The 27,508-nt window shown below is 41.1% G+C and overlaps 1 protein-coding gene across 2 annotated transcripts; it reads right to left on the bottom strand.

Annotated features, from left to right (window-relative positions):
• Positions 1–791: 791 nt before the first annotated feature.
• On the bottom strand, positions 792–26,496 carry dse (dermatan sulfate epimerase). 2 transcript variants are annotated; one of them, XM_056250023.1, is made up of 7 exons: positions 26,322–26,496; positions 22,947–23,414; positions 17,224–17,477; positions 10,141–10,380; positions 4,563–4,770; positions 1,099–2,835; positions 792–898 (listed from the first exon to the last, which is right to left on the bottom strand). In XM_056250023.1, the coding sequence occupies exons 2-6, from the start codon at positions 23,366–23,368 to the stop codon at positions 1,104–1,106; spliced, it is 2,856 nt and encodes a 951-aa protein (XP_056105998.1). In that variant the 5' UTR covers positions 23,369–23,414; positions 26,322–26,496; the 3' UTR covers positions 792–898; positions 1,099–1,103. The 2 variants fall into 2 exon arrangements, with proteins under 2 accessions (XP_056105998.1, XP_056106080.1); XM_056250105.1 differs by lacking the exon at positions 26,322–26,496 and adding an exon at positions 23,762–23,785.
• Between the last annotated feature and the right edge of the window lie 1,012 nt (positions 26,497–27,508).

The raw sequence follows: 27,508 nt of genomic DNA, 5'->3' as shown, positions 1-27,508 counted from the left end.
AACTGACACATTTCACTTGACTCAACTTGTTTTATATGGATACATTTTAAAATTTTATCTCAACCTGGGAACATCTCAGTGTTTACCAGCTTCCTCAAAATTAACCTGGGAATAGTGTCAACTTGGGTATTTGTAACATTTTAAAAATGTGACAATATCAGCATTTCCCCTTAGCATTTTGAGTGCTGTTGAGCAGATTCTTAAGCACCTCTGATTGGCCATTGTGTTCATGCGCTCAACATATATGTCTCTGATTGGCTACGTTTATCAACACTTCCAAAACATGTTGCAAATAGACATCTTTGATGCATACACAGGAGCGTTTGAAAGCAGGCGTCTATGAGTGGATCCCTAATATATCCACTGTTAGACGGATCCACTAATAGACGCCTGCTTTCAAATGCTCTGTGTGTATCTGTGTAAGCACTCGGTGAAGAGCGTCAAAGATGTCTATTTACAACATGTTTGTCCCATCAATGGTATAAAAACCGAAGTGCGTCCAGACTTTCGAATTAAACGTGGTTTGGGCATTTATTATTTTACTCACACTGCTGTCCGCCATTAAAAAACCTCTTTATCTTAGGCTAGTTAACTTATGTTCACCTTTCCCTCATTCATGTGTTGAGCCCCGCCTCGGGGAGCCATGAAGCAGCGACGCTGGGAGCAGGAAAATCTATTTTTATTAATAAAAATTTCGATATTTGGCGCCAGCGGATCGATTCTCGCATCGCACGGAGATGGACAACGATATATCACCCTATTGATATTTTTTCCCAACCCTAGTGATGATGCGACGTGCCTGTGAGAAGGAGCCATGTACCGTCCACACTGATGACGCCTCATTTAGATGCACTGCTGCTGCAAACAGGGATATTCCTCTAAAGCAGGGTTCCTCAAACTCGGTCCTGGAGGGCCACTGTCCTGCAGAGTTTAGCTCCAACCCTGATCAAACACCTGAGCCAGCAAATCAAGGCCTTCAGGATCACTAGAAACTCACAGGTAGGTGTGTTTGATCAGGGTTGGAGCTAAACTCTGCAGGACAGTGGCCCTCCAGGACCGAGTTTGAGGAACCCTGCTCTAAAGTATTGGCGTCAACACTTCGGTCAGCACTGTGTTTGAGAGCAGGAGGAGTACAGCCAGACCAGGATGAAGCTGTCTATGAGGAGGATGCAGTAAAGGCATCTCTGCGTGTGCAAACTCTGCGCCCTCTGGAAGCGCGTCAACAGCACGGCCAGCAGGGCAAAGAAAGTGGCTATATTCAAAATGAGGAAAAGGCGAATGTACGAGGTGGTGCTAAACACATCATCACTCTCTGCCGTGGCCCCCACCCGCACTTCTTTGAATTTCCGGCCCTTTACGAAGCCCACTTTTCTGCCCTTTCGTAAATCACTGTAATCAATGAAAGCCCTTGAGTCCCCGTCCGCCTCCTCTGGAAGCTCCTCATAGACGCGCTTCATCGTCCGCTGCCTCTCCTTCTTCTCACTCGCCTCAATCTGAGCAAAGATGTCTGGAAGGCTGTCAGAAAGGCTTGCCTTCTTGCCTCCCTTCCCCTTCCCCTGCTTCTTAGAAAGGGAAAACATCTTCTCAATAGTCCCTGGGGCCTTCCTCTTGTCTGAGGACTCCAGGAGGCGCTCAGCAGTTTTGTGGAAACGGTCCGTGTTAAGAACCCGTGAAAGAATGTGCCTTTCCAGCTGTTGGAAGACTGGTTTGACATGCTGAAGATTGTCCTCCACAACATTAACGTACTCCTCTACTTCCTCCACGGGATGCACATGTACCCCTGTTGTCCTTTCAAACTCCACTTTCTTTTGGTCCATGAACACCACGGCCAAGGGTTTGGCGGGAACCTCACCTGTGAGCAGACAGATGTTGTAGGTGTGATCCCTGGTGGCCAGATAGATGTCTAGTCTCTCTGAGTCTCCATGCACGCTGAAACTCTGCACATCCACTCCGGACCCGAAGAAGACGTAGGCCACTCTGCTGATCGGGTACCTCAGTGGCAAAGTCACATTCACATAGTTTGAACCATTATACGGGTATCCCCGGGGGTAGCTCCTATATCCCACTATTGCCTGCTCACTGCCGCCCGTATCGTCCAACCAGAACATCTTGGACGTTTCATTTCCGTGTCTGATCAGAGCACCGTGGACTCCATCGACTTGGGTTTTCTGGAAGGGCAGGTCAGTGTTGTGGAAGAAGGCGCTCATGCTGTGTGTGGAGCTGCCTAAATGCAGCTGAATGTGGTCCACCACCAACAGAAGCTCAGGATGAAGCAGGAGCAAGTTCCTCTGAAAGTTCTTGATCTTCAGCTCAGGGTTGTAAGCTGCATGACCCTCCCCGCGAACAAACACCATGCCCTGCCGCTCCAGAGCCGCCTCCACCTGACCTTGGCAGTCTGCTGCCTGACCGTGCTTATACTTCAGCCATTTTGAGTTGCAAACCTCAGTGACTTGGCCTTCCCATGGTGCAAAGCAGCTCTCAGACACGGCAGGCCCGAACATGACGGCATTGTTGAGAGAGGTGTATTTGGGTCCATACAAAGCCTCTGTGATAAACGGGACTCCATTGGGAGCAAAGGTAAAGGAGTTCTGGTCCGGGTGCTCATGGCCCGCATTAAAGTTTCGCCACCCTTTGATCCAGTCTTTGTATTTGTTTTGGTGAACAATGTCGAAAATAGCACGTCCGCCAAGCTTCCCCGACTTAAAGGACAGAAATGTGTGGTTTCTCCCAGCAGGAAGGGCACTTCCATAGGTCACCACTCCCCAGTCTTCGAAATAATGCAGCCGGGATGTACCATAATCAGGAGGAGGGGTGGGTTGCAGACTGGCGTCATACCTATACAGTGAGAGAGGCACATTTTGTAGTTAAACCACAATAAACAAAGTTCTAGTTCTTGGATAACCTTTCAGTTTGGTTTCAGCTCGACCTTTTCTCAACAAGTGTGATTTCAATCCCAAATAACTCAATTACTATTTTTCAAGAGATGTATTACACAGCCCTGCATAATATTTGCAGAGTGAAATTGTTTCTTAATAATTTTGTGGTGCTGGTTCCAAAAATAGTGCCTGTTTTGCTCTAGCGTGTCATGCTTTCTCACAAAATATGATGTGCAATTTGTAAAATTTTTGCTTCAGACGACAATTTGTAAGGTGTAGAAGTCTTATTATCCCTCAATCACCAGAAAAACTGCCACAACGACATAATTCATGTCTTCCTCTGAGCCGGCTTACAACTATTTGTCAAATTCTCAGATGACTTTCACATGTATGACATAATTTTATACCTGACAAAAGAAAATGCAAACATGACCCAGATGTTTTCTGCTACATCCAAACATTAGCTGCGTTTACATGGAAGCTAATAATCTGTTTGTAATCGGACTAGTAACACAGTCGGAATAAAAAAAGTCACATGTATCCACGTCAATCGAAATGAATTGGCCTACTTAAAATTTCTAAAATGGCACTGAATTGAAAAGCGAAACTGGAAAGTTCTGCGCATGTGCAATGACGTAGAAATGGCGTAATGAATTGTTGTTGAATACAGTATAATATAGTAATATAGTATCTTCATGTGGACCTTGCATCAGTACCAGAAATAAATATTATAGTCTGCTTTAAAGCAAATAAAAGAAGCGATGGCAGGATGGTGTTTAGTATGCGCAGCGAAAATAAAATAGAAAATAAAATCCGATGTTAAACTTGTGACAGAAATGCACACATTAATCAGATCACTTTATTTAGAGCTCAAATAAACACAGGTTTCGGAACAAAAAGTGTCCATGTAAACATGCTAGTGACAGAAAAATAACAGATTTTGTGAAAACATTTATTTTGTAAACTTCTGTTTAAGTTTTTTTACATTAGAAAAAGTATTCGAACATCTTTTTGCAGACTGTACATTTTGAATACTTTTTTGATAATTACTTCCAAAACCTTTTTTTTTTATAAGTACATTAAAGCTGACATATATAAATATAATTTGGAAAATATTTTAATTTCTAGTTCTAATTTTTTGAAGAAAAAAACTATACACGATGTAAAGATTTTATTGATATTTTTTAACTCAGCTTCATCAAATTACGCAATATTAGGTCTACTTTGCAAATCATCAGAATTTTTTTTCAAGATGCATACATTGATTACGAATTTAACACTTTGCCTTAAATCAGCTTTTCCTTTATTTGTTAAAGTAGGAGAAATTATATTTTTATTTGTATATATATTTTGCATAAATTATATACTACAGTTTATAATAGTGTAATGCAACAAACATTGTTATGGCTAGGAAGGCTTCTAAAGAAAGTCAAAGTACTTGAAAATGGAAGTATAACATCTGTGAAATTTTGCAACATTTATGTTTGACATTTTACAACATCAAAAAAACTAAATATGCTGAAACATTATGAGTTTCATAACTAATGGCTTCCCATGTTTAACTGGGAAAAATAATCAAAATAAAAGCTTGAATCCTCTTTGAGGATTACGTACACAGTATTCAAAACAAAATCTAGCGGAATATTTAGAAAAAATCTCTGTGCTCAGGAGAACAAGAAGTCTTACCAGAGGAACTCAGTGTGCAGTGTGCACCAGCGCTGACCCTTCCCCGCCTGTCCCGGGCCCTCCAGAACACGATTCTGTCTGATCACCTCAGCCAGCCAATTCCCGCTGCCATTTCGCATGACGTACCGATCCAAAAACACCAGCTGACTCTCTGGCCCATAGAACCAGTTATAGTTGGAATCTGCAATTGCAACGGTTCTCTGAAAACCTGCAGGAGCAGATAATAATACACTGTATAAAGGTCAACTAAAATCTCAAGTATTTGTTCATACTGATACATACAAACCAAACAATAAGTTCAAGCCTCTTTGACTGCCGCAGAAGTAAACACTTTTTAATTAACGAGGTTGGGTGAAGATTAAAGAAAGAGCAGCAGTTTACTGTTAAAAGGGATATTAAACCTAGCAACCGCTAGAAAATATTTAGCCAGAAGGAATCACTTGTGTGTAAAAGAAGGACAGAAGTGAGCACTGTCTTTAGAGGGCAGCCTTTAACTAATCAGAGTTTAATGTTAGTATTTTCACCAGTTTGTTTTGGTTTCCACAGAAAACTAAAACCTTTGTTACATTGATTCTGTATAAACACAGAAACGACTAAGAAGAGGCCATATGGTCTTGACAGAACTGCATCTGTGTGGATTCTCAGAATGGACGACTGAGAGGGTGTATTGTGGCTGCTAACCTTCTCCGTCTCCTAATTTTTTGCTTAAGGATTTAATTTTCCGCTACAATAAAATGGCTTTTGGCAGGAGGTTGCAAACTGTCCAAACCGGACTAGTCTGTAGACACACAAACAGCTCGACGGCTGCTAGCTCTTTGATGTGCACAGAGAGCTATTGTTGCAGTTACAGTTCATGGCCTGAGCTTTGGTTTGGTTTTGGCCAAGTTACACTTAAAAGGGTTAGTTCACGCAAAAATGAAAATGATCACATAATTATCTCACTCTCAAGCCATTCTAGGTGTATATGACTTTCTTCTTTCAGCCAAACACAATCGGAGTGAATAGTAAAAAAAGCGCATCCATCCGTCATAAAAGTAATCCATACGGCTCTAGGGGTTACTAAAGGCCTTCTGAAGTGAAGCGACACGTTTTTGTAAGAAAAATATCCATATTTATAACTTTATAAACTATAATCACTGGCTTTCGGTAACAGCCATACACAAGTCTAGATCAAGAGTGACCTCTGACCAGGCGATGACGTATTGACGAACGGGGAAGCGCAGAGGATAGAGCAAAACAAAACACCGATCACGAGTTAGAAGTCTAAAACAAGAATTTTTAAAGAGAAATGTGGGAGAAGCTTGAGTTTGTTGCCCTATTAGTTTGAATCGCAAGAGGCGTCTACTCTCACCCAATCTTACAATACTCCTACATGCGTCGAGTCAGAAGTCGCTCGAAATGCGTCGGGTCAGGGGTCGCTCGTCATGCGTCTGGTCAGGGGTCGCTCGTCATGCGTCGGGTCAGAGGTCGCTCGTCATGCGTCTGGTCAGGGGTCGCTCGTCATGCGTCGGGTCAGGGGTCGCTCGTAATGCGTCGGGTCCGAGGTCACTCGTAATGCGTCGGGTCAGAGGTCGCTCGTAATGCGTCGGGTCAGAGGTCACTCGTCATGCGTCGGGTCAGAGGTCACTCGTCATGCGTCGGGTCAGGGGTCGCTCGTCATGCGTCGGGTCAGAGGTCGCTCGTCATGCGTCGGGTCAGAGGTCGCTCGTCATGCGTCGGGTCAGAAGTCGCTCGAAATGCGTCGGGTCAGGGGTCGCTCGTAATGCGTCGGGTCAGAGGTCACTCGTCATGCGTCGGGTCAGAGGTCACTCGTCATGCGTCGGGTCAGAGGTCACTCGTCATGCGTCGGGTCAGGGGTCGCTCGTCATGCGTCGGGTCAGAGGTCGCTCGTCATGCGTCGGGTCAGAGGTCGCTCGTCATGCGTCGTGTCAGAATTCGCTCGAAATGCGTCGGGTCAGGGGTCGCTCGTAATGCGTCGGGTCAGAGGTCACTCGTCATGCGTCTGGTCAGGGGTCGCTCGTAATGCGTCGGGTCAGAGGTCGCTCGTCATGCGTCTAGTCAGAGGTCGCTCGTAATGCGTCGGGTCCGGGGTCGGTCATCATGCGTCGGGTCCGGGGTCGGTCATCATGCGTCTGGTCAGAGGTCGCTCGTAATGCGTCGGGTCAGAGGTCGCTCGTCATGCGTCGGGTCCGGGGTCGGTCATCATGCGTCTGGTCAGAGGTCGCTCGTAATGCGTCGGGTCCGGGGTCGGTCATCATGCGTCGGGTCCGGGGTCGGTCATCATGCGTCTGGTCAGAGGTCGCTCGTAATGCGTCGGGTCCGGGGTCGGTCATCATGCGTCGGGTCAGAGGTCGCTCGTAATGCGTCGGGTCCGGGGTCGGTCATCATGCGTCGGGTCCGGGGTCGGTCATCATGCGTCTGGTCAGAGGTCGCTCGTTATGCGTCGGGTCAGAGGTCGCTCGTCATGCGTCGGGTCAGAGGTCGCTCGTCATGCGTCGGGTCAGAGGTCGCTCGTCATGCGTCGGGTCAGAGGTCGCTCGTAATGCGTCGGGTCAGAGGTCGCTCGTCATGCGTCGGGTCAGAGGTCGCTCATCATGCGTCGGGTCAGAGGTCCCTCGTCATGCGTCGGGTCAGAGGTTGCTCGTCATGCGTCGGGTCAGAGGTCGCTCGTCATGCGTCGGGTCAGAGGTCGCTCGTCATGCGTCGGGTCAGAGGCCGCTCGTCATGCGTCGGGTCAGAGGTCGCTCGTCATGCGTCGGGTCAGAGGTCGCTCGTCATGCGTCTGGTCAGGGGTCGCTCGTAATGCGTCGGGTCAGGGGTCGCTCGTCATGCGTCGGGTCAGAGGTCGCTCGTCATGCGTCTGGTCAGGGGTCGCTCGTAATGTGTCGGGTCAGGGGTCGCTCGTAATGCGTCGGGTCCGAGGTCACTCGTAATGCGTCGGGTCAGGGGTCGCTCGTAATGCGTCGGGTCCGAGGTCACTCGTCATGCGTCGGGTCAGAGGTCGCTCGTAATGCGTCGGGTCAGGGGTCGCTCGTAATGCGTCGGGTCAGAGGTCGCTCGTAATGCGTCGGGTCAGAGGTCGCTCGTAATGCGTCGGGTCAGAGGTCGCTCGTCATTAGGGATGTCCCGATCGGGTTTTTTTGCCCTCGAGTCCGAGTCATTTGATTTTGAGTATCTGCCGATACCGAATCCCGATCCGATACTTCTGTAATACATAAAAAAAGAATAAAGAAGAGCGAAAAAACATATCCAGGATGTTCCTTATTTTTTATTTAATTCACCGTATTTTAACATTCAACAACTCTGTTAATAAACAGAGCACTTCTGTGAGGTAGCTTGAAAAATCAAGTAATAAATTACATAAATTCTTCACTTTTGGACTTTAGTGCAACAGTCATTATAAAAAAGTCTAATATAAAAACAAATAGCACCTCAACTTAAAATACTCGCCAGGCCAGGCACGTAAACAAATTTTAAAAAAAGTGTATAAAAAAATAATAATGAGAATATATATACATTAGGGGTGTAACGGTTCACAAAATTAATGGTTCGGTTCGATGCGATACAGTGGTGTCACGGTTTCGGTACGTTTTCGATACAGCAAAAAGAAAGAAATGCCAGAGAAATTTCCTATTTATTAAAAGAAAAAATATTTCTTAAAAAAGTTTGAGTTTTCCTACATCTTGAAACTTTCAGGTTTATAAATGGTCATCACATTAAAAATAACGTTTAAATATATATTTATATATAATATTTATATAATATTTGAGTTTTGAAGTGCTGGAAAAAGATGTGTGAAGTAGGCTACTTGAAAGCATTTCACTATTCCAGCCAAACTTCCATGGTTACAGTTAGTGTTACTACATTAAATCCATGGTGAATGTTGCTGATCTGTGGACTTAAAGTCTATAACTAGATCATTCACGGCACATTTGTTTCTCCTGGTTTCCACGTCAGCGCTGTTTGATCTAATAGAGATCTACGGTTAATAACGGAGAAATTGAAATGCTTCTCACTAGATCTTGCAGCGATGTTATTACTTCAGTGGCGAATTCAAATGTTTTCTTCACTGGATCTTTTAGCGCTGTGTCGCTTGAACTGATAAACTGTCCGTGAAGCACAATATAATGAGTAGCGCAGTTTCGTTCCGCTTTCATTACGTTTGCCATTTTATGTTGCGCAACGTTGTGGTGGACGTGCCCTATGGTCGCGCCAGCGCAGATTTTGTCGGCAGGAAAAATGGTCCTAGGAATCGTTCGGTTTGTATGCGTACCGAACCGGAAGCCTCGTACCGAAACGGTTCAATACGAATACATGTAAGTTACTGTTACACCCCTAATATACATCCGAGTCCTGATCGGGAGGTAACGTCCGATTCCGATCGAGTCTGAAACCACGTGATCGGGCCCTATTTCCGATCACGTGATCGGATCGGGACATCCCTACTCGTCATGCGTCGGGTCAGAGGTCGCTCGTAATGCGTCAAGGGTCACTCGTCATGTGTCGGGTCAGGGGTCACTCGTCATGCGTTGGGTCAGAGGTCGCTCGTAATGCTTCGGGTCAGAGGTCGCTCGTCATGCGTCGGGTCAGAGGTCGCTCGTCATGCGTCGGGTCAGAGGTCGCTCGTAATGCGTCGAGGTCACTCGTCGGGTCAGAGGTCGCTCGTAATGCTTCGGATCAGAGGTCGCTCGTCATGCTTCGGTTCAGAGGTCGCTCGTCATGCGTCGGGTCAGAGGTCACTCTTCCACCGGAACTCAACTTAAGTACAACTTTTACCGGAAACCAGTGATTATAGTTTATAAAGTTATGAATATGGATATTTTTCTTACAAGAAACCCATCGCTTCACTTCAGAAGGCCTTTATGAACCCCTGGGGCGTATGGATTACTTTTATGATGGATGGATGCGCTTTTTTGGGCTTCAAAATCTCAGTTACTATTCACTCCCTTTATAAAGCTTGGAAGAGCCAGGACATTTTTAAATATAACTCTGATTGTGTTCGGCTGAAAGAAGAAAGTCATATACACCTAGAATGACTTGAGGGCGAGTAGATTTTGGGATAATTTTCATTTTTGGGTGAACTATCCCTTTAAGGTGAGAGACCACGCAACTCATGTGTAAAAGAAGTTTATTGCTTTGACTGGCATGGGCAAAGCACTTTATTACCACAATTGTCAGCTATTAACATTTTTAAAGGGGGTCATATCCTGAAAGCTTTTAAATGTACTATGGAAACATACTGTGACTTTCAAAACTGAAGATCCATTTATTGAAACCAAGCTGCGAATTTGTCCAAATGTAACGCAGGCTTTGCAAAGAGGCTGTTATTGAAAAATGGGGGAGCACAAAATAAACTGGACCTAACAGCAAACCCGCAGCCCACATAAAGTAAGCATTGTTACTCATAAAGGGCGTTTTATATACTGTAGATGCTGTAGGAAGCAGCAAAAAAAAACATCCTAAGGGTCAGAGAGAGGGTGAAAAATGATGACCAAATAAAATAAACCGTTTCCGATATGACCCTTTAAATGTTGTGCTTGTAAGATACTACACAGAACCAGACAGAGCAAGGCCTTACCAGGTAACAATGTCCTGTAGAGAAAGGCAAAGTGTTTGTGCAGCCAGGGATGACTGAAGTGGCCGATGTCAAAGTGCCTCTGGACCAAATACATGTACTGAAAGAGTGAACGAGTGGTGTACGTCCCATAGGCCACACCCTCGTACAGAGAACCATCCGTCACATCTTGGAGAAGCACCATGGACTTTTCCATGATGGAAAGAGCCTGTTTTGTCCAGAGGTACGCCTCCTGGAGGTATCCTGAAATATACAGAAACATAGTAAATATTACATAGAGAAGAATTAGTTGTGATTAGAAGGCAGTTTCCTGAAGCGGCGGACCTTATTGTATATGCATTTGTATTGTAGGAGTTTCTCTTTCAGACGCAAAATGTATGGGAGGAGAGTATTTCAATGAATCATGCAAGGTGATTTACGAAGGTTTGCGCTAGTTAGCCGTTGGGCTAGCCATTATTTACCACCCAAAATGGCATGTCCTAAACCAGACGCTAACTTGCGCTGCTCTTGGTGGATTGTGTTGGTCATTATGGAAATGATCCGGCTGCATCTGTGTACTTTAATTTGATCACGCGGAGAACTTCCCACTCCCATCTGCACTTTTTTGGAATTGCGCTTTCAAGCTAATTTGTCCCGTTTAGTAAATCTGGCCCTTAGTATTAGATAGTAAATATGTTTGCGGAAACCATCATGCATTTTTGTTCAGGATTATTTGACAACAAGTGTAATTAGTTTTTAGTAGTAGAATGTTATTTTTTATTACGAAATAATTTTATTTACCAAAAGCATAGTCTTTGGCCATGTCTCACCTTTTATTTGCAGGCATATTATTGCATGATTTTCCCTTACATTGCTTGATCTCAATTACATATTTCGTCCCAACCTAGCTGTTCCCTAGTGAACTAAGTTTTGCAACCCTTTACTACCCACCCATTCTGGCATATTTTAATTCATTATTATTATTTTATAAATTCTGTCTAATACATTTTTGTTTATTGGTAAAAAAAAAAAAAAAAAAAAAAAGTTTAAAAATGTATTTACGAATTTTAGTAACAAGTCAAAATCACAAATCATAGCTTTGTGGGCATTCTCTGTTATATAACCAGCTGCGCCTCAGGCGACCAAAAAAACAAAAACAATTAACAGATTTTGCTTTTAAAGTTTGAATATACAGCACATGTTGCAATGGAACATTATAATGAAGCAAATATTTTTCTTGAACTTAAACTTCCACATCATAATTAGTAATAAACCATAAAACAGACACAGAACCGTCCATAATATTGTTTATCAACGACAACAACATCAATCAAAACAGGACTAAACAATTGAATTCCTTCATTGGCGTAAAGGTAAACAGCGCTCATGTTTACAGAGCTGCTCTGCAATAACCCTGGAATAACCCTGTGTCTGATGTGCACGTAAATGGGCTTGTGTCAGCAGAAAGCAGTTCTTTGCTGTAATAGCCAGCTCATTTCAGCACGTAGAGATCATACGGAAACCACACTGAGTTGTGTTTGATGTATAAATGATGAATCGTACAGGTTATATTTATAACTCTAAGAAGCAGAAGGCAAAAAGCAAACCTTAGTAAACCTTCCTGTACTAATATGAGCTAAACTCTCAGTTAGCTCTAATAATTTCAGGAAAATGTGTCAGATTTACCCCCAGCTCCTCTCCCTGCATGCTTGGGTGATTCTGAGAAGAACCACATAAATATTTAGACCACAACTCATCAGTTTGAGTAATACTGCCACACCACAGGTTTCCTGGAACACAGTAGGTCCACCGACAAACAGCTACTGTATCTAAGTTACTCTTACACACACATACACACACACACGACCACACGCACCGGTTTACAATCAAACAGGAATTACTCTCAGTGAACAACAACATTTACACACACATGATATCACCTACTCTGTGGACTGCAGAAACCCAACAGCACACAAGCTGGAGTTATCGAATCTGACTGCACCATATTAGGCAAACATTCACAGTGGAAAACACACTTCATTCCACAAAGCCCGTTTTCTGTTCGTCTAAATAACTTCTTCAGTTGTGTTTGGCATTTTTTTAATTGACAGTCTTTGCCATGATTGGCAGTCTTTTTCTAGTGCAAACAGTCTATGAAGCGCATAGTATGCTCTAATGTTCCAATTTTAGTCCTGCGATGTTTAGCTCAATGAAGGTATGGTTGAGAACGGGTGTGTTTGGAGAGTCAGACTTCACACCACTGGTGCTATTTTTGCTGTTTGTGTACTGTGCACATTGGACAAAATATGCAGTATGCAACCAGAGTACACAGCTGTGCCACACAACACAATGCTCTTGATCGTGAATTTTAATTTTGGGTAAACTATTTCTGTAATAAGTTTAACCCTTCTTTTCAAAGTTATGTTACCTCTTTTAGCATGGTCTACACAAAACTACACAGGCTGGATTTAGACTGATTCCGAGTGTTGTTGACATTTTCTTCTCTTGTGAAAAAGAAATACACTAGCAAACTTTTAACAGAAATAATATACTTTAAAAGGATAGACTAAAGTGTGAACTGAATGTCATGTTTTCGGACACTAATATTGCATGTTGCTTATAATTATATGAAAATGTATTATAGTTTAAATTTCAATTAAATACAGTTAAAGTGCTTTTTTCATACAAGTATTAGTAGAACTTAAGTACATCTTTATATGTAATTTCATAAATCTGTTGTCTATGAAATATGGTCAAAGTGTGTTTCTGAATGTAAAGTTAAATTTATTTCTACTTTGTATATAATTGAATGTACTGACAAGCATTTATGGTAAAGTTAAATATACTTTATTGTCATTTCTATTGAAATTGATATCAATGGGGATACATGTAAGAATTTTCATGTATTAATCGAGAGTTGCCTTTTATTGCCAATGAGCAGTTTGTAATTAAACTTTAAAAAAACAAGACCTTCCCCGACATCTTAGGTTGTCTATGAAAGCCTGTGGACTGATTTTATGTGAAGGACTCGGGACGCTTTGTGACGTTTACAAAGCTTCTCTTCCGTTCAATGACACGTGAAACAAATGCTTATACAATGTTCAGGGAAAATGCTAAAAGGGCCATTCTGTACTGTAATGTCAATGTGTCATGCAGAGAAAGGGGATTTATTTAAGCTATCGTCTCACATAGCCTGATACATAGTCTATAGTCTCAAATTTTCTTTATAACATAACTATCAAAACAGTGTCATTTTAATGACCTCATCTGTCAACATGATTGCAGAGCTTTTGTAAACATATCCACATCGTTATGATCAGATGCTTGCTTAACTGCTGTTTTCTCACCACTGTCATTTTTGTTGTGTGTTTATTTTGTTATTAAGAGAAAAACACAGCACATATTAATATATTCAGCTAAATGTCGCTCTCAGCAGTGTGGACGGCGTCAGGATGTTGGCTAACAGTATATCGCTGTTATTTTTACTTAAGCAAAGGACTTATTTTTACTTAAGCAAAGGACAAAAAAACAACTTTGCCTAGAGTATATCTGGGCCTTGAATCGCGCTCAGTCTCTTGTGTGTTACGCATGCACGAGTGTTAATAAGTTGCTGGCTGCAGTTCCATTAACGGCCACCAGTGTCGCTAATAACTTAAACTTTAAATGTAATATTGAATAAAACACAAGTTACTGTACAATTTTAATCAAGTACTTTTCCATGTGTTCTATGTTAGTCAACATCAAAATAAGTGTACTTCTTTAAAGCAGGACAAAAATATATTAAAACAATTAATTAAAAACTTTTAATTTGACATTATTACAAAGTGCACTTTTTAAAGGTGTCTTTCAGTGGGTTAAGAAACAGTCATGAAAGTGTGCTCTCTTAAGTGGACTTTTAGTTCATTAATACTTTACTATCTGCATAAGTTTTTCTTTTAAATACTTTTAAGAATTGAAGTTCACAACAAATGCACATACAATTAAACGCACTCATTTTTCACAAAGGTGACTCTTCCACCCCATTCATATAACCTATTTAATGACTCAAAGAAAACCCAAGCTTAAGTAATATCATTCTCAGAAGTCAAAAGTAATCTCAAAGGTGTCTTCTTGAAAGCTGTAATGGTGTCAGTAGATTCCACTACAGTAGAAATGAGAGAGAGAGACTTTATACCTTGTTGTTGTGACGGAAGCACCAGACGGTGGTAGAAAACAGATGCTTAGGAGTGTGGTGAGGTTGGGGAACGCCGTTCAAGTGGAACCCCCTACGGCCAAAATCATAGCCTTGTATTTTATATGAATAGCTACAGATGAAGTGAGACCAAAAGAGTGTGATGTGGGACGTTTTCGCTTGACTGAAGATCAGACGTCTGATGTTCTAAAGTGTGAAACTACAAAACCAGGCAAGCATCAAAAAGTGCCAAGAGAAGTTTAAATGGCAAATTAATAATAATAATATTAATATTAATAAAACACTACCGCCAAATTCCTGACTGTTCTGACTAGTGCAATGTATAACTGATGGGTTGGTTGGGGTTACAAGGAGCTCTGTATACACAAAGTTCATTTTAAGAGACAGTTCACCAAAAAATAAAAGATTCTGTCAAAATCTGTCATTATATCGTTCCAAACCGATCAGACCTCCATTCATCTTCGGAACACAAATGAGATATTTATATATTTCTGTCTACCATTGAAAGCCCACACAACTACAACTTTGTCTTTGACACATCCAAGGTACAAAAAGACTTTGGTAAAAGTAATCCATACATGTCTATTTGTACTTTCTGATGCTTCAAATTCTTAGTGGCAAGGACCTTCAATGGACAAAAGGAAGTCTAATGGGTTTGGAACAACATGAAGGTGAGTAAATGATTATTTTCATTTTCATTTTTGGATGAACTAACTCTTTAAGCTAAGGCACCGTTCCTTCATCCAAGCCGATCTCCACAAACCCACATCATTCACTCTGTATCAATGATGTTGTTTTATACAGAATATTCTGCTATGAAACGGAGCGGCTTGGGATGGGAATGCTGGGAAGAGAGGGGCAGATATTTGGAAAGATATGAGAGAAGCTGTTTCAAAAAGGCAAAAGGACATACTTTCAGAGCCAGAAACTACAGATTGTGTTATGAATAGCTGCAGGGGAGGAATAAAGACAGAGAGAAACACAAAAGAGCAAGAGAGCGAGGGGAAAATATCAGTTCTGAAATACTGGAGTCATGTGGTGAACTGCTTCGCTGGAGAAATAATTAGGAAGGCTTAAGTTCAGCTCTGCAGAATGACCCTGAGCAGCCTTAAATTCCAGGCAGGAATGCTGAGCGAGCGGGCAGACCCTTCCTTCTTCAAAACCTGTGTTCAAAAACCATATGTCGGTTTACTTGGGAGTAACAGATTGTCCACAGATTGAGAGCACAGAGTTTAACTTTGTATTAAAATGTAATATTCTAATTTAAGAAGTGCTGTTACAGGAATTTTTGGGGGGTTCAAAAAAAGGTCTATCAACAAGTATGTGAGGTATGCTGTCAATTACTAGAGAACATCATTTTGACTACAGCGTTTTGGGTTCCTGAAAACACAAACTGTTGGAAACGGGTTTCCGTTTGTTTTGTTTTCATTCATGGCATGTGTTCCCTTTGTTTTAGTTTGGATATGCCACATGGATATGCATTTCACCATGGACACTAACACGATTCTTCACAGCTGTTCGTCGTTTTAGTTAATCATCACTGTGTATTTAAGTTCCTCCCTTTGTCCTGTTCATTTGTTGGTTGCACTAGCACACTGTATCGTTTGTTGGCTTGTTATTCTGAGTTCATAATAAATCGAATGTTCTTTTGTAATCATCTTCGTCTTCTGTGGATCTAAGCGTTACTAATTCTAGACTAGAGGAATCATATTTTTGTTCAATTTAAAATGTGTTATTTGAGCTTTTAAGTGGTTGTGAACTTTTGGATATGTGTTTCACCGACTGAATTCCTGTGGGCGAAGTCTAGGCCTACTCCATATGTACTTTACAGATATTTCCGTTTTGTCCCTTTTCAAGAATCCTTGTGTGTGACATAAAAATATAAAAGTTTTACAATCATGCAATGAGTTCATAATTGAGTTGGAACTGTGCACAGAAAAGGTCATAGTTTTTTTTGCAGGTTTTTATATATATATACGTATATATTTTTTTTACTTTGGAATCTTTCATTAAAATGCCATAACTTGTTTTTGATGTATAAGCCCACGCTGCAGAAAAGCCATTCACACTCAGATCTCTATCCATTCAAGTATACAACGCTCACTTTTCACAATCCAATCCACAACCAATGTAAAAAATCAAGTCCTGCTTTTGGTGTACTGTGGAGTGGGTAAAACTGTTTTTAATGGCAGGCTAGCAGTTACCGTTGACTCGCGCTAGCCTAGCACCGGCGAACTATGCAACTGGAACGACTGGATGAAAATTTTTGAAAACTGTCTCCACTGATAAATAACACCCAGGCTAACTTGGAAATGAGGCCCGATGTCCAAAATCCTGAACCACCCCTTTAATGTTTTTGCAGAGCATTTCCAAATAAACCTCGAATTCCATGTTCATTATTTAAACACCAATGGCTGCATCCGAAAGCTTAGGCAGCTGACCACCAAACACAACTTTCAGACGCCATCCTTATTCCTTAGCTCAACTGTCACGGAATGGAACGCAAAGGATTGTGGGATATCAAAGGCAGTGAAGGATACATCTATAGTGCCTTCAAAAACCGATCAGATGAAGGTTTCTCAGAAGACAGGAAGTGAAGCTAACATTGGATTCAGACGTGCCTTGATGCCTTCCTACATTGAAATGCATTCTTCCAAGGCAGCATGTTTAAGTTTTCGGACCATAGAGTCAGAAACAATATAAAGGGGACTGAACAGACCATTCACAGAAAAATGAATAGAAGAAATGGTAACGCTCAATTTAGCAGTTGCAGGAACGGAAGTCCCATCTTCCAGTCTTTCATTGAGGCTGTTTACATTAAAACTGGACCAGACAAAAAAAATAGTTTTCAACATGACTTGATGATCAATGTGAAAGAGTCTGGACATACAACACTAAAGAAATGTTAGACTCACCTTGGTTCATGACCACAAGACTGCCAGTCAAAAGAGCAACACAATTGGTGGGCTGGTGGTTGTGGAGGTACTGAAAGCCCCAGCCGCGGTGGTAAGACTTCTCATACATGTAGCGCGAAGCGTTCCCGATCACCTGCAGGAAACGCTCCTGCTGAACTTTACTAAGGTACTCGTATAGGAAGTCGTATGCCGTAGCGAAGCCAACCAGGGAGTGCGCTATAGGAACCTCATCCCACGGAGCATCTTTCACCATCCTGAAACAAAACAGCCATCTTTAAGCCTTCGAAACATGCTCTCACACAACATTTCTGTTTAGAGAGCTTAAAAGAACAGAGAGGAAAGCTGCACAAATATGCCAACTAAACAGAGATTTGTATTGCCAGTAGGGATTTTTACATTCATAGAGATTTCCAATTTCTTGTTATGTGAACTGACCATAAAAGATCCTGATGTTGATTATTTCAACTTTTATCAGAAGATCTGTCATTTCTGGCTATATAGAAACTCTCTGACTGACTGTTAACTGAATTGAAGTTATTGTCAAGAAAAATACTGTAGGTTGGTTAACAGAAAATCAAATTAGCAAAAAAAAATTATAAAAAATTTAAATTATAGTATTATGTGGTACTTCATCCATTTGTTCTGTCGAAGAATTACAGAATTCACATATGGGTCGGGGGTCTGATTAATTAGGTTTATTTTATTATCACATTATTTCTAAGAATTAATGGTAACACATTAAAAAGTGACAGCCCAACTTTTTTCCAGTTTATTTTTAGCCGATATGATTTTTTTTTCATGTAAAGTGAACAAAATACAAAAAAAATGGTGAGATAATTAAGTATTTAAGTGTAATAATATATAAAATATATTTTGCATTTTACCGAACATGACAAAACACGAAATTCAGCTGAGAATGCAAATATCACTGTAATATCTTTGATACCATCGCAATGACTTTTAATAGGCACTAACCGCTTTAAAAAGAGCTGATTTAGATTAATACACACAGTAGATAATCAATGTCCACATATATTATTAATGTCAACACTACAGTGCATTTCTTCATTCAACTGAGCGTTTAGGAGACAAGTGAGCTGCATTTCAATTGCTATTCACTGGACAGCATTACTAGGAGAGAAATGGCAGAAAAAATATAGTTAAAAACTTGCATGGCCTGCAAGTTTCACGTGTTTAAAGTAATGCCATTTGAGAACCACTTACTTTGGTAAGAAAGCGTCTGCTAGTAGAAAATATGTAACAGATTTTGTCTTTGACAAAGCAATGTAAGAGCAGTGGAGGCTGTAGATCTGAATCAGTGCTACAGCTATACCTACAATCTGGAGTGTGCGTAATAACACAGACGATGTTATGAGTTCCAGAAGCTGGAGGTTTGTGTTGGGCTGGTCCTGGTTGGCCACTACATGCTGGCGGCAGTGTAAATGAGAGTGCAGGACCGCAGCAGTTAACCCCAACCAACCATCCACAGCAACTTAAACAGAAACATCAGCACTCACTCTGAGAACTCACTGGAGGAGGTGAGGAAAACTGGCACTTTCAATATTTGGACTCACAAATGGGCAAACGTATGAATAAACCCACATTTTTGAAAAGCAAAATATAACTCCAAATATTCAAGCAACAGAGAACTTAAATGTGTGGGTTGTGTATGTAACCCTGGTCCCCTGAATGAAGGAACGTGATGCTTCATTAGCCACTATGGGAGCTTTGTTAAAGAGTGAATCATTCCACAGAATCATCCCACGTTTGAGACGTAAAGACTGATGAATGATTCAATGACTGTGACTCAAGATTTGCCCAATGACTGGAGCTAACTTATTATTAAGAATAAATGTCATCCATGATATTCGCAAGTGTGAAGACTTTGTCTTAGCTAAATGATTTAAGACAGCTGGAGATGTATCCCAACCTACTGAGCCATTTTGCCATTCTTGTTATGTAAGGTGGAGGCAGCACACTTTCCAAAAAAAGAACGAATGTGTTGGAATTAAATGATGACAGCGGAATCTGGGTCAATGTGATTCATAGTTCAAGTTAATCCATAGTTTTTTGCTATTATGGAATAAACTGAAATTAGATATTGTGGGGACAGCAATAATCAAGCCTTTGATAAATTTGATGGGCAACATGTCTTAGCTTTCAGAGGATTATGACAAGGGCTTAAACAACTAAAAACTAAGCTTACTCTTTACAGAAAGTTTTTTTTTAGCTTCTTTACATAAAGCTCTGACGCCCTGAATTATTATTATTATTTTTTAACTTTTAGATCAAACCGTAAAAATGTCCTATTTAAAAAAAAGAAATTTCACCCACATATGCTGTAAGTCCAGGACAGGTCAAAATCTGCAGTTATTGTTTGGCCATCAAATAGGAACAGACTGATCTTAATAAATCAGTGACATAGAGCAAGCGATATAAGAGGCAAGGTGAGCGTATACGAAGCATCGGATACAAGTTTAGACACATCACAGGCAGGTCTAACTGTCACTCACTGCATTAGAGGCTTTTGTGTTAGTAGCGTCAGAGGCAGGTTTGGCTGGGTCAACATTTTGGAGATATTGTACAGGAAGGAATACGGTTTAAAAGAAGCAAGTATTGTCAAGATAGAGTACTTAAAGGGTTAGTTCACCCAAAAATGAAAGTTATGTCATTAATGACTCACCCTCATGTCGTTCCAAGCCCGTAAGACCTCCGTTCATCTTCAGAACACAGTTTAAGATATTTTAGATTTAGTCCGAGAGCTTTCTGTCCCTCCATTGAAAATGTATGTACGGTATACTGTCCTTGTCCAGAAAGGAAATAAAGACATCATCAAAGTAGTCCATGTGACATCAGTGGGTTAGTTAGAATGTTTTGAAGCATCGAAAATACATTTTGGTCCAAAAATAACAAAAAATACGACTTAATTCAGCATTGTATTGTCTTCCGGTTCTGTTGTCAAGCCGCGTTCACGAGTCCGCAGTGACGCTGCTGACGTGTATCTGGTGTGTCCGTGTATTCGGGTTCAAATAAATATGGCTGGGCAAAAAAATGCAAGTCTTCCTCTGTGTGGAAATCCTTAGACATGTTTGCGAAGATTTTTTTGTTTCCAGCGTGCGTCTCCCTCAGACTGTAAACGAAGCTCGGGCGCACCAGACACACGTCAGCAGCGTCTTACGTCAGCAGCGGCACTACAGAACCGGAAGACAATACAATGCTGAATAAAGTCGTAGTTTTTGTTATTTTTGGACCGAAATGTATTTTCGATGCTTCAACACATTCTAACTAACCCACTGATGTCACATGGACTACTTTGATGATGTCTTTATTTCCTTTCTGGACAAGGTCAGTATACCGTACATACATTTTCAATGGAGGGACAGAAAGCTCTCGGACTAAATCTAAAATATCTTATACTGTGTTCCGAAGATGAACGGAGGTCTTACGGGCTTGGAACGACATGACACCCTCATGTCGTTCCAAGCCCGTAAGACCTAATGACATCATTTTCATTTTTGGGTGAACTAACCCTTTAAGGTACAGTGACAATGAACACAGCAATCAGCAATCCTGGTTCATGTAAACTCAAACCACATGTTTCGAAAAAGAGAGTCCTTGTGGCCTTAGAAACATGGAATGTGTTAAAATAACATGTTATAATAATAATAATGGTTTATGCTTATATATTAGAAATTGTGGCCCTAAGTGACCTTACCTATTGCAGATTGACAAACATGATTCGTGCTTACGCTGGATCTGGGATAGTTTCTGAACAATAACACACCCAATCAAGTGTAGGCCAATATAAAAGGTGTTTATTGTGTTTCATCTGGTTTTAAGAATAGCACACTTGGCTTTACTTGAAGATCTTGCAACACATCTAGGTGAGAGTACATCTTTATAAAGCATAAGGAAAAATGTGTTCATAGAATGCAATGTAAGTCGGAAGCATCTGCCATATGTATGAATCTAAATGTCAGGATTCATCTGCAGAAAGTGACAAATGGCTGTATAGCAGAGGTTTTCCAGCAAATCCTTAAATACAGATTTGGAGAGTTTGGTGTGTATTTGATCAATTCATAACCACTCTCTCATTTAGAACAATCTGGATTCATCAACATTAAAATGTGTGTATATGCACCTGTTTGAATCTGGTTTTCTAAGAACATACGTATGTTCCAGCCTGGAACATATTGTCTTAAGTTCTAAGAAATTCTATATGCTTTTTATGTTTATAAAAACAAAATTGGTGTTTTGTGGCTTTTTCACTGAAAAAATGTTGTTTCAACTTAAAAAGTAAGTGTTGTCTTAACTGACAACTTGAATATTTGAGTTTTCCAGGTTCAATCTAGGGAAATTCTAATGGAAAAGGTGTGTTCTGGGTTGTGTTGTGAATGCAGATGAAGGGACAAGGCTCACAATACTGTGAATAAATACCTCACAAAACCCTTTCAGTTGTTGCTTAGGGTCATATTAGTGCTCAGCCTTTACTAAAAAGATCTAATGAATGCTTTATATTAAAGCACCTTGCAGGTGTAACTGGTCATACTGGCATTGCTCCAAGCGGGATTCGAACTAGCGTCAACTGGCATGGAAGGTGGGCTCGCATACAAGAACGATAAAGACCGCAGCCACTAGCGTCAATCCCTAGTGAACCTCTTGAGGCCGGGGCAGTGAGGTTTACTTGCATAGCTCACACCCCTAAGCCTCAATCCCACCCGGGTCACGGCACCAATGTAACCAGTTCTACTTGCGCCGCTGCTTTGAAGCAATCTATTATATAAAGTGCTACATAAACAAACTTGACGTGACTTGCTTTGGCTGGAGTGTCAAATTTCAGAGCTGATGCAAACATCGCTACAATCAATGCATTCTTAACTGCTTATTTATTAATGCCACAGCCGCGTGGTTGGCGTCGGGATGTTTGCTAACCGTATTCAGCTGCTCAGGAATTTCAAGCTTCTTTTTACCCCTAAGCAAAGAATAAAAACGTATATCGAACCTTTGCCACGAGTATATTGGGGGCTTAAAGGCACCCTGAAATCAAATTTTAAGTTATTTAGCTTTTAGTATGAATATGTTAGCCCTAAGGTTATGAATAAGCTGATGTGTTCCAAAACAATGACAAAATTTGCGTTTAGGAGATATAAGCATTCAAAACTTACAGTCCCTCACTTCCGCTAAAATGGATCATGGATTCACAGCTTCTCATCACATCTTCTGTCCAATCAAATGCTCTCTAGAATCTAAAGCTCTGCCCCCTATGCTATAAACACCACCTGGCCGAAGCGACCGTCGACACGTCACAGAGCAATATGGGTTGCAGATGTGTGTTCGAAACGCTCGAGTTTTATTCAATTTTCCAACTGTACGTTGGTTAAGAATGAAATGGCTAGAATTTATTCACACCTCTACTATTGAATCCAACGTATCATCAGTGCTCAGATTCGCTTCCATGTACGAATTGCAGTCTGTGAGGTAAACTAAACGCTATTGGCTATTTGAAAAGATTCAAAATGTCCCGCCTTAGCTTCCTATTTTCAATATGTCCCGCCTTAGCTTCCTATTTTCAATATGTCCCGCCTTAGCTTCCTATTTTCAATATGTCCCGCCTTAGCTTCCTATTTCAGTGGAAATTACATCAACGCATCATACAAAGCTGCGCGTTCCAAGGCCTTTAAGAAGCACACCAAACACACAAGCTCAGACACACGTTATTTTACCAGTTGGGCTGCACAGCCATGCGCTCCATGTATTCCTTGGCTACATCCAGCGCACCGGCACGGTGCGGGTACAGCATGCAGAACATAGAGAGCAGGCCTAAGTTGTTCCCATACACTTCATTCCAGCGGGCACTAAACTCAGCAGGGCTCCAGGGGGGCAGGTACTCCTCCGGTCGCTCCAGTATGGCCTCCCCAGCCTCCCGGATCTGTCGGGCTAAAGCCTTGTGCGTCCCCACTGCCGCCCGCTGCAGCTCCTCAACCTCCGCCTGGCCGAAGTACAGCATGGGGTGAGTTCCCTCGTAGTTCCCTCCAAGGAAGGCAATTCCTCCGCTGGGGTCCACTTGAGCCAGAGCCGGGGATGCCAGAATCCACAGTGCACTTATAAAGAACACTGTTGGTGCACCACGGGTGTAAGTTCTCATTCTGGCATCAGAGAGTGAGAGACCACATCCCTTTGCTCCCTCTCCGCTGAGGAGACAGAAAGAGAGAGAGAGAGACGTTATTTTCCCTGCGTTACACTACAGGGTCTGAATGCCTGCAGTAATTAGACCCAGCTGTAGGGCTGATCTCTCACTGGGTTTGTGCACTTTTTTTTTGAAACAGAGATGAAAGTTCACTATACTGTTTTTTTTCCCAACAGGCTCAAGGAAACCCCGCATGCCTGAAAGCTCCCAACATTCAGCGCTTAGAAACACAATTAGCCAAAACTTTAAAGGTCAACATGTCAGTATGATAACTGAGTAGAGTCTGAGGAAATGTAAACCACTGCTGTTCTTGAACCGCTTTCCTGAACACTCCTCCACAACCTTCCGTACATTGGCCTGACAAAACTCACGCCATCGAATTGAATCAATGATGTTGGTTGGAATGCTCAAACGAAGGGCTCGAGGATTGGCTGGTTATCATGATCCAAGTATAAGCCCTGCTGGGAGATACTGCACCCATTGATATATACATAGATGTCTCATTACCGTCTGTTTCTATGGGCCGCGATGTGAAAGTCATCCGCCATATTGGAACAGTCAAAGCCAGTCCATGAACACTCGAGAGCAAATCTGCAACCGAAGTTAAACTCATATAATTATCTATATCTGCAATAGACTTCAGCGGATGATTTTGCTGAACTAACCAATACATTAAGACGAAGGAGTCGTCTTTAACATTAAACCATTACCATAGTTTAAAAACCTGTAATATTGAGTACTTAATAAAAAAACACGAACCAACACAGTCTCACCTGTGAAAGGTTATCCCATTTCTTCCAGAATATTAAATCTCGGCGGTTTCACAACCAGAAACTGCGCAATGTTGTGGCATCACTGATTCTTACATTGAGTGACAAAACGCTAACTGTTCCAAGATGGCGGACACACAGATGTGGCATCTATGTATACATATCTATGGCTGCACCATCTAGTTCTAAGAATCTTCTCCATCTTTTTCCATAGAGTCCTGGAGGATCGAGCACTCATGAATTTTTTAAGCTTTTATGCGTCTTGGAAAAGGTGCTTGCTAACAAGTGTCTAAATTGGACTACAGAGGTTGCTTGTCTGGGACATTATACATCATCACGCATACATAGTTCACTTTTACAGCATTGTTGTGTTTATTCTTGTGCTCTTGCAAACCATTCTAACTAAAGATTTCCAACTTGTAGATTTTAAATAAAGAATAGAAGATTTAACGGAAGGTTAGTGGTGTTGATGCTGAAGTCATGCAACCGTGGTCTAGTTCATTTGTAGCCTAACTTTAGCTTTTACTTCTGGTGATTGTATTTCGACTTCAAAATTCATAAATGTTGTGTTCATGTGTGAAGATTATTTTGTAGACCACAACGTGAAAGATTCATAAAACTTTTGTCGGCCACAGAGCTTATTTTCTGCAATAATCCAAAAGCCAAAGGAAAAATCCTGTTGGCCTGTGAACATTTTAATGTTTAACATTATCTTGATGCAATTTTCCTGTAGTTCCAGATTAATTAGTCTTATGCTTTTTTATACTGTAAGTTATTGGCTCCATAAAATAAAAAATATCTGAGGGTGTCATTTGTTTGCCTAGCAATTGCTATTTCAATGTATGGGAATGCAAACCAATAGCTTTCTCCAGGAATCACAGACCTCCTTGGCTTGGACAAACAAAGCCACAGTGTTTACACTTTTGAGGAAGTCAACCTACGAATGGCTTACTTATAGCTGACTTGGCATACCAGATGAGAAAGGGGAAAGTAAATTAAAGTTCATGAAACTGAATGATTAGCAGGACCTTCAACAGATAGAGGTTCAGTCCCAGAGAATACTTACTATTGATTTGCTTTGATTTGCTGCTTTTAAGCCTGTTGTGCCTGAAAACCCTTAGAACTGACTAATATTTAGCGAGTTCACCATAACCGCGTCTTTCCAACAGCCGAAATGTGAGCTCTCTGCTTCTCCTCCTGACTGACTAACACGCCGCTGGTCAAATGGAAAATTAGCTGGTCCAGTTTTATGGGGTGTCTAGACATGTGTCCAGCACAGCCGGTATCTATTACTCTTGTCTTAAAACACACACACACACACACACACACACACACACACACACACACACACACACACACACACACACACACACACACACACACACACACACACACACACACACACAATAAATCAGCCTTTACTCCAAATATCATCCTCCCATCTGTTGCTCAATATTGTGATCTAATCACAACTTTTGTGGTAAGAATGTATCACTTCCTTCCAGTTAGCACTGCGCTTATTGGATTCCCGATAACTCCTTAGAAAGCAAGGTGAAACCGCACAGGGCAAGTCACAGCAGTGGCCCTTGACCCCTCAACCTCTGCATTCCTGCTAAACACATGGTCAAACAACTAATGCTTGCATAAGCTGTGTGTGAAGGATCTGAGCACACACACATTCAAAGATGTAGAGAACAGGCTTGTTTCAATCCAGTTTGACTCTTAAAGAGAAACACATTTGTATGGACTTCTATGCTATACGATATAGAAATACACATGCTATGAGATATAGAGATATCTAATTATGTTCTACAGATAATCGAAAATCTGTATTGTTTTCTATGTCTGTATAACCCTTTTTCATAAAAAAAAAAGAAATTTCCAATGACTGCAAGTTACACTGACAGATCACACAATGGAAACTGAAAGATCTATGAAAACAAGGCACTTCTATGAATAAGGCGCTTAAAAGCTAAACTAGATTTAAATAAAGCAATTTAACAAATGTATATTAGCCTACTAATAACAAGAAAAATAAATATATTTAACTTTTTCTGTTGGTTCTAGCGCTCTTTAACGTAGGCTACAACACATCAAAACTTCTATCAATTCGTAAGGAAAGTCGTATTGAGCTCCGTTACCTCTCAGATCCACTTGCGTTAACTTAACCTTCCCAAAAAACGCCGAAGTCATGGGTCTCATGCCTGATGGGAAGCATCCGCGGGCCTGATCTTGTTTGTCGTCAACAGCCTCGCAGAACCGCAATCATCTGCGCAGAAGAAAGTCAGCAAACCAGCGTCACATCTGCCGGAGGAGGAGCGGTTTGGAGGAGAGAGAGAGAGAGAGAGAGAGAGAGAGAGAGAGAGAGAGAGAGAGAGAGAGAGAGAGAGAGAGAGAGAGAGAGAGAGAGAGAGAGAGAGAGAGAGAGAGAGAGAGAGAGAGAGAGAGAGAGAGAGCGAGAGAGAGAGAGAGAGAAAGAGAGAGAGAGAGAGAGAGAGAGAGAGAGAGAGAGAGAGAGAGAGAGAGAGAGAGAGGGAGATATATGAGATATTCATTTCCCCCCGTGGTTTTCTCTCTCTCTCTCTCTCTCTCTCTCTCTCTCTCTCTCTCTCTCTCTCTCTCTCTCTCTCTCTAGTAACACTTACACTTTCATTGTTGCCTGTATAATGCACTATGCACGCGCTTCTCACAAAGTAATACAACCTTGAACAATTGTATGGTCATCAATCACTGTAACCACGTCGTTGAATACAAAATACGCAATGTGTAGCCTATTATAAGATATGGATACATTTATAACGAAGCAGGTCTATGGGCTAGTCGACATGAAATACTGAGAATATGAATTTTGAATTCTTGTGGAATGACGTTATATAGACTGATCATTCACTTTACAATAAGGTTCGTTAGTTAACTACCTTAGTTAACATGAACTAAGAATGAACAATACTTCTTCAGAATTTATTTATCTTAGTTAATATTAATTTCAACATTTACTAATACGTTACTAAAATCAAAGGTTGTATTTGTTATTTTTAGTTAATGCACTGTGAACTAACATGAACAAACAACGAACAGCTGTATTTTTTATAACATTAACAAAGTTTAATACATACAGTAACAAATGTATTGTTCATGTTACTAATGTTAACTAATGAACCTTATCGTAAAATATAGTTGTAGGCTACTTAAATTATTTTTGTCACATGACCATTTAAAATTAACGCGTGTGGGCAAAATAATAATAAAAGACATAAGACCTTTCCTTTTATTTAGTTTTTTTTGTGAACCCACAATCTTGATGTTGATTGTCTATTGATATTATCCA

Source organism: Rhinichthys klamathensis, unplaced genomic scaffold (genome assembly GCF_029890125.1).
Source record: "Rhinichthys klamathensis goyatoka isolate OS25496 unplaced genomic scaffold, OSU_Roscu_1.1 h1tg000001l_1, whole genome shotgun sequence".
NCBI classification, from domain to species: domain Eukaryota; kingdom Metazoa; phylum Chordata; class Actinopteri; order Cypriniformes; family Leuciscidae; genus Rhinichthys; species Rhinichthys klamathensis.
Note: the sequence above shows the minus strand (reverse complement) of the source record. Positions and strands in the feature narration are given on the sequence as shown.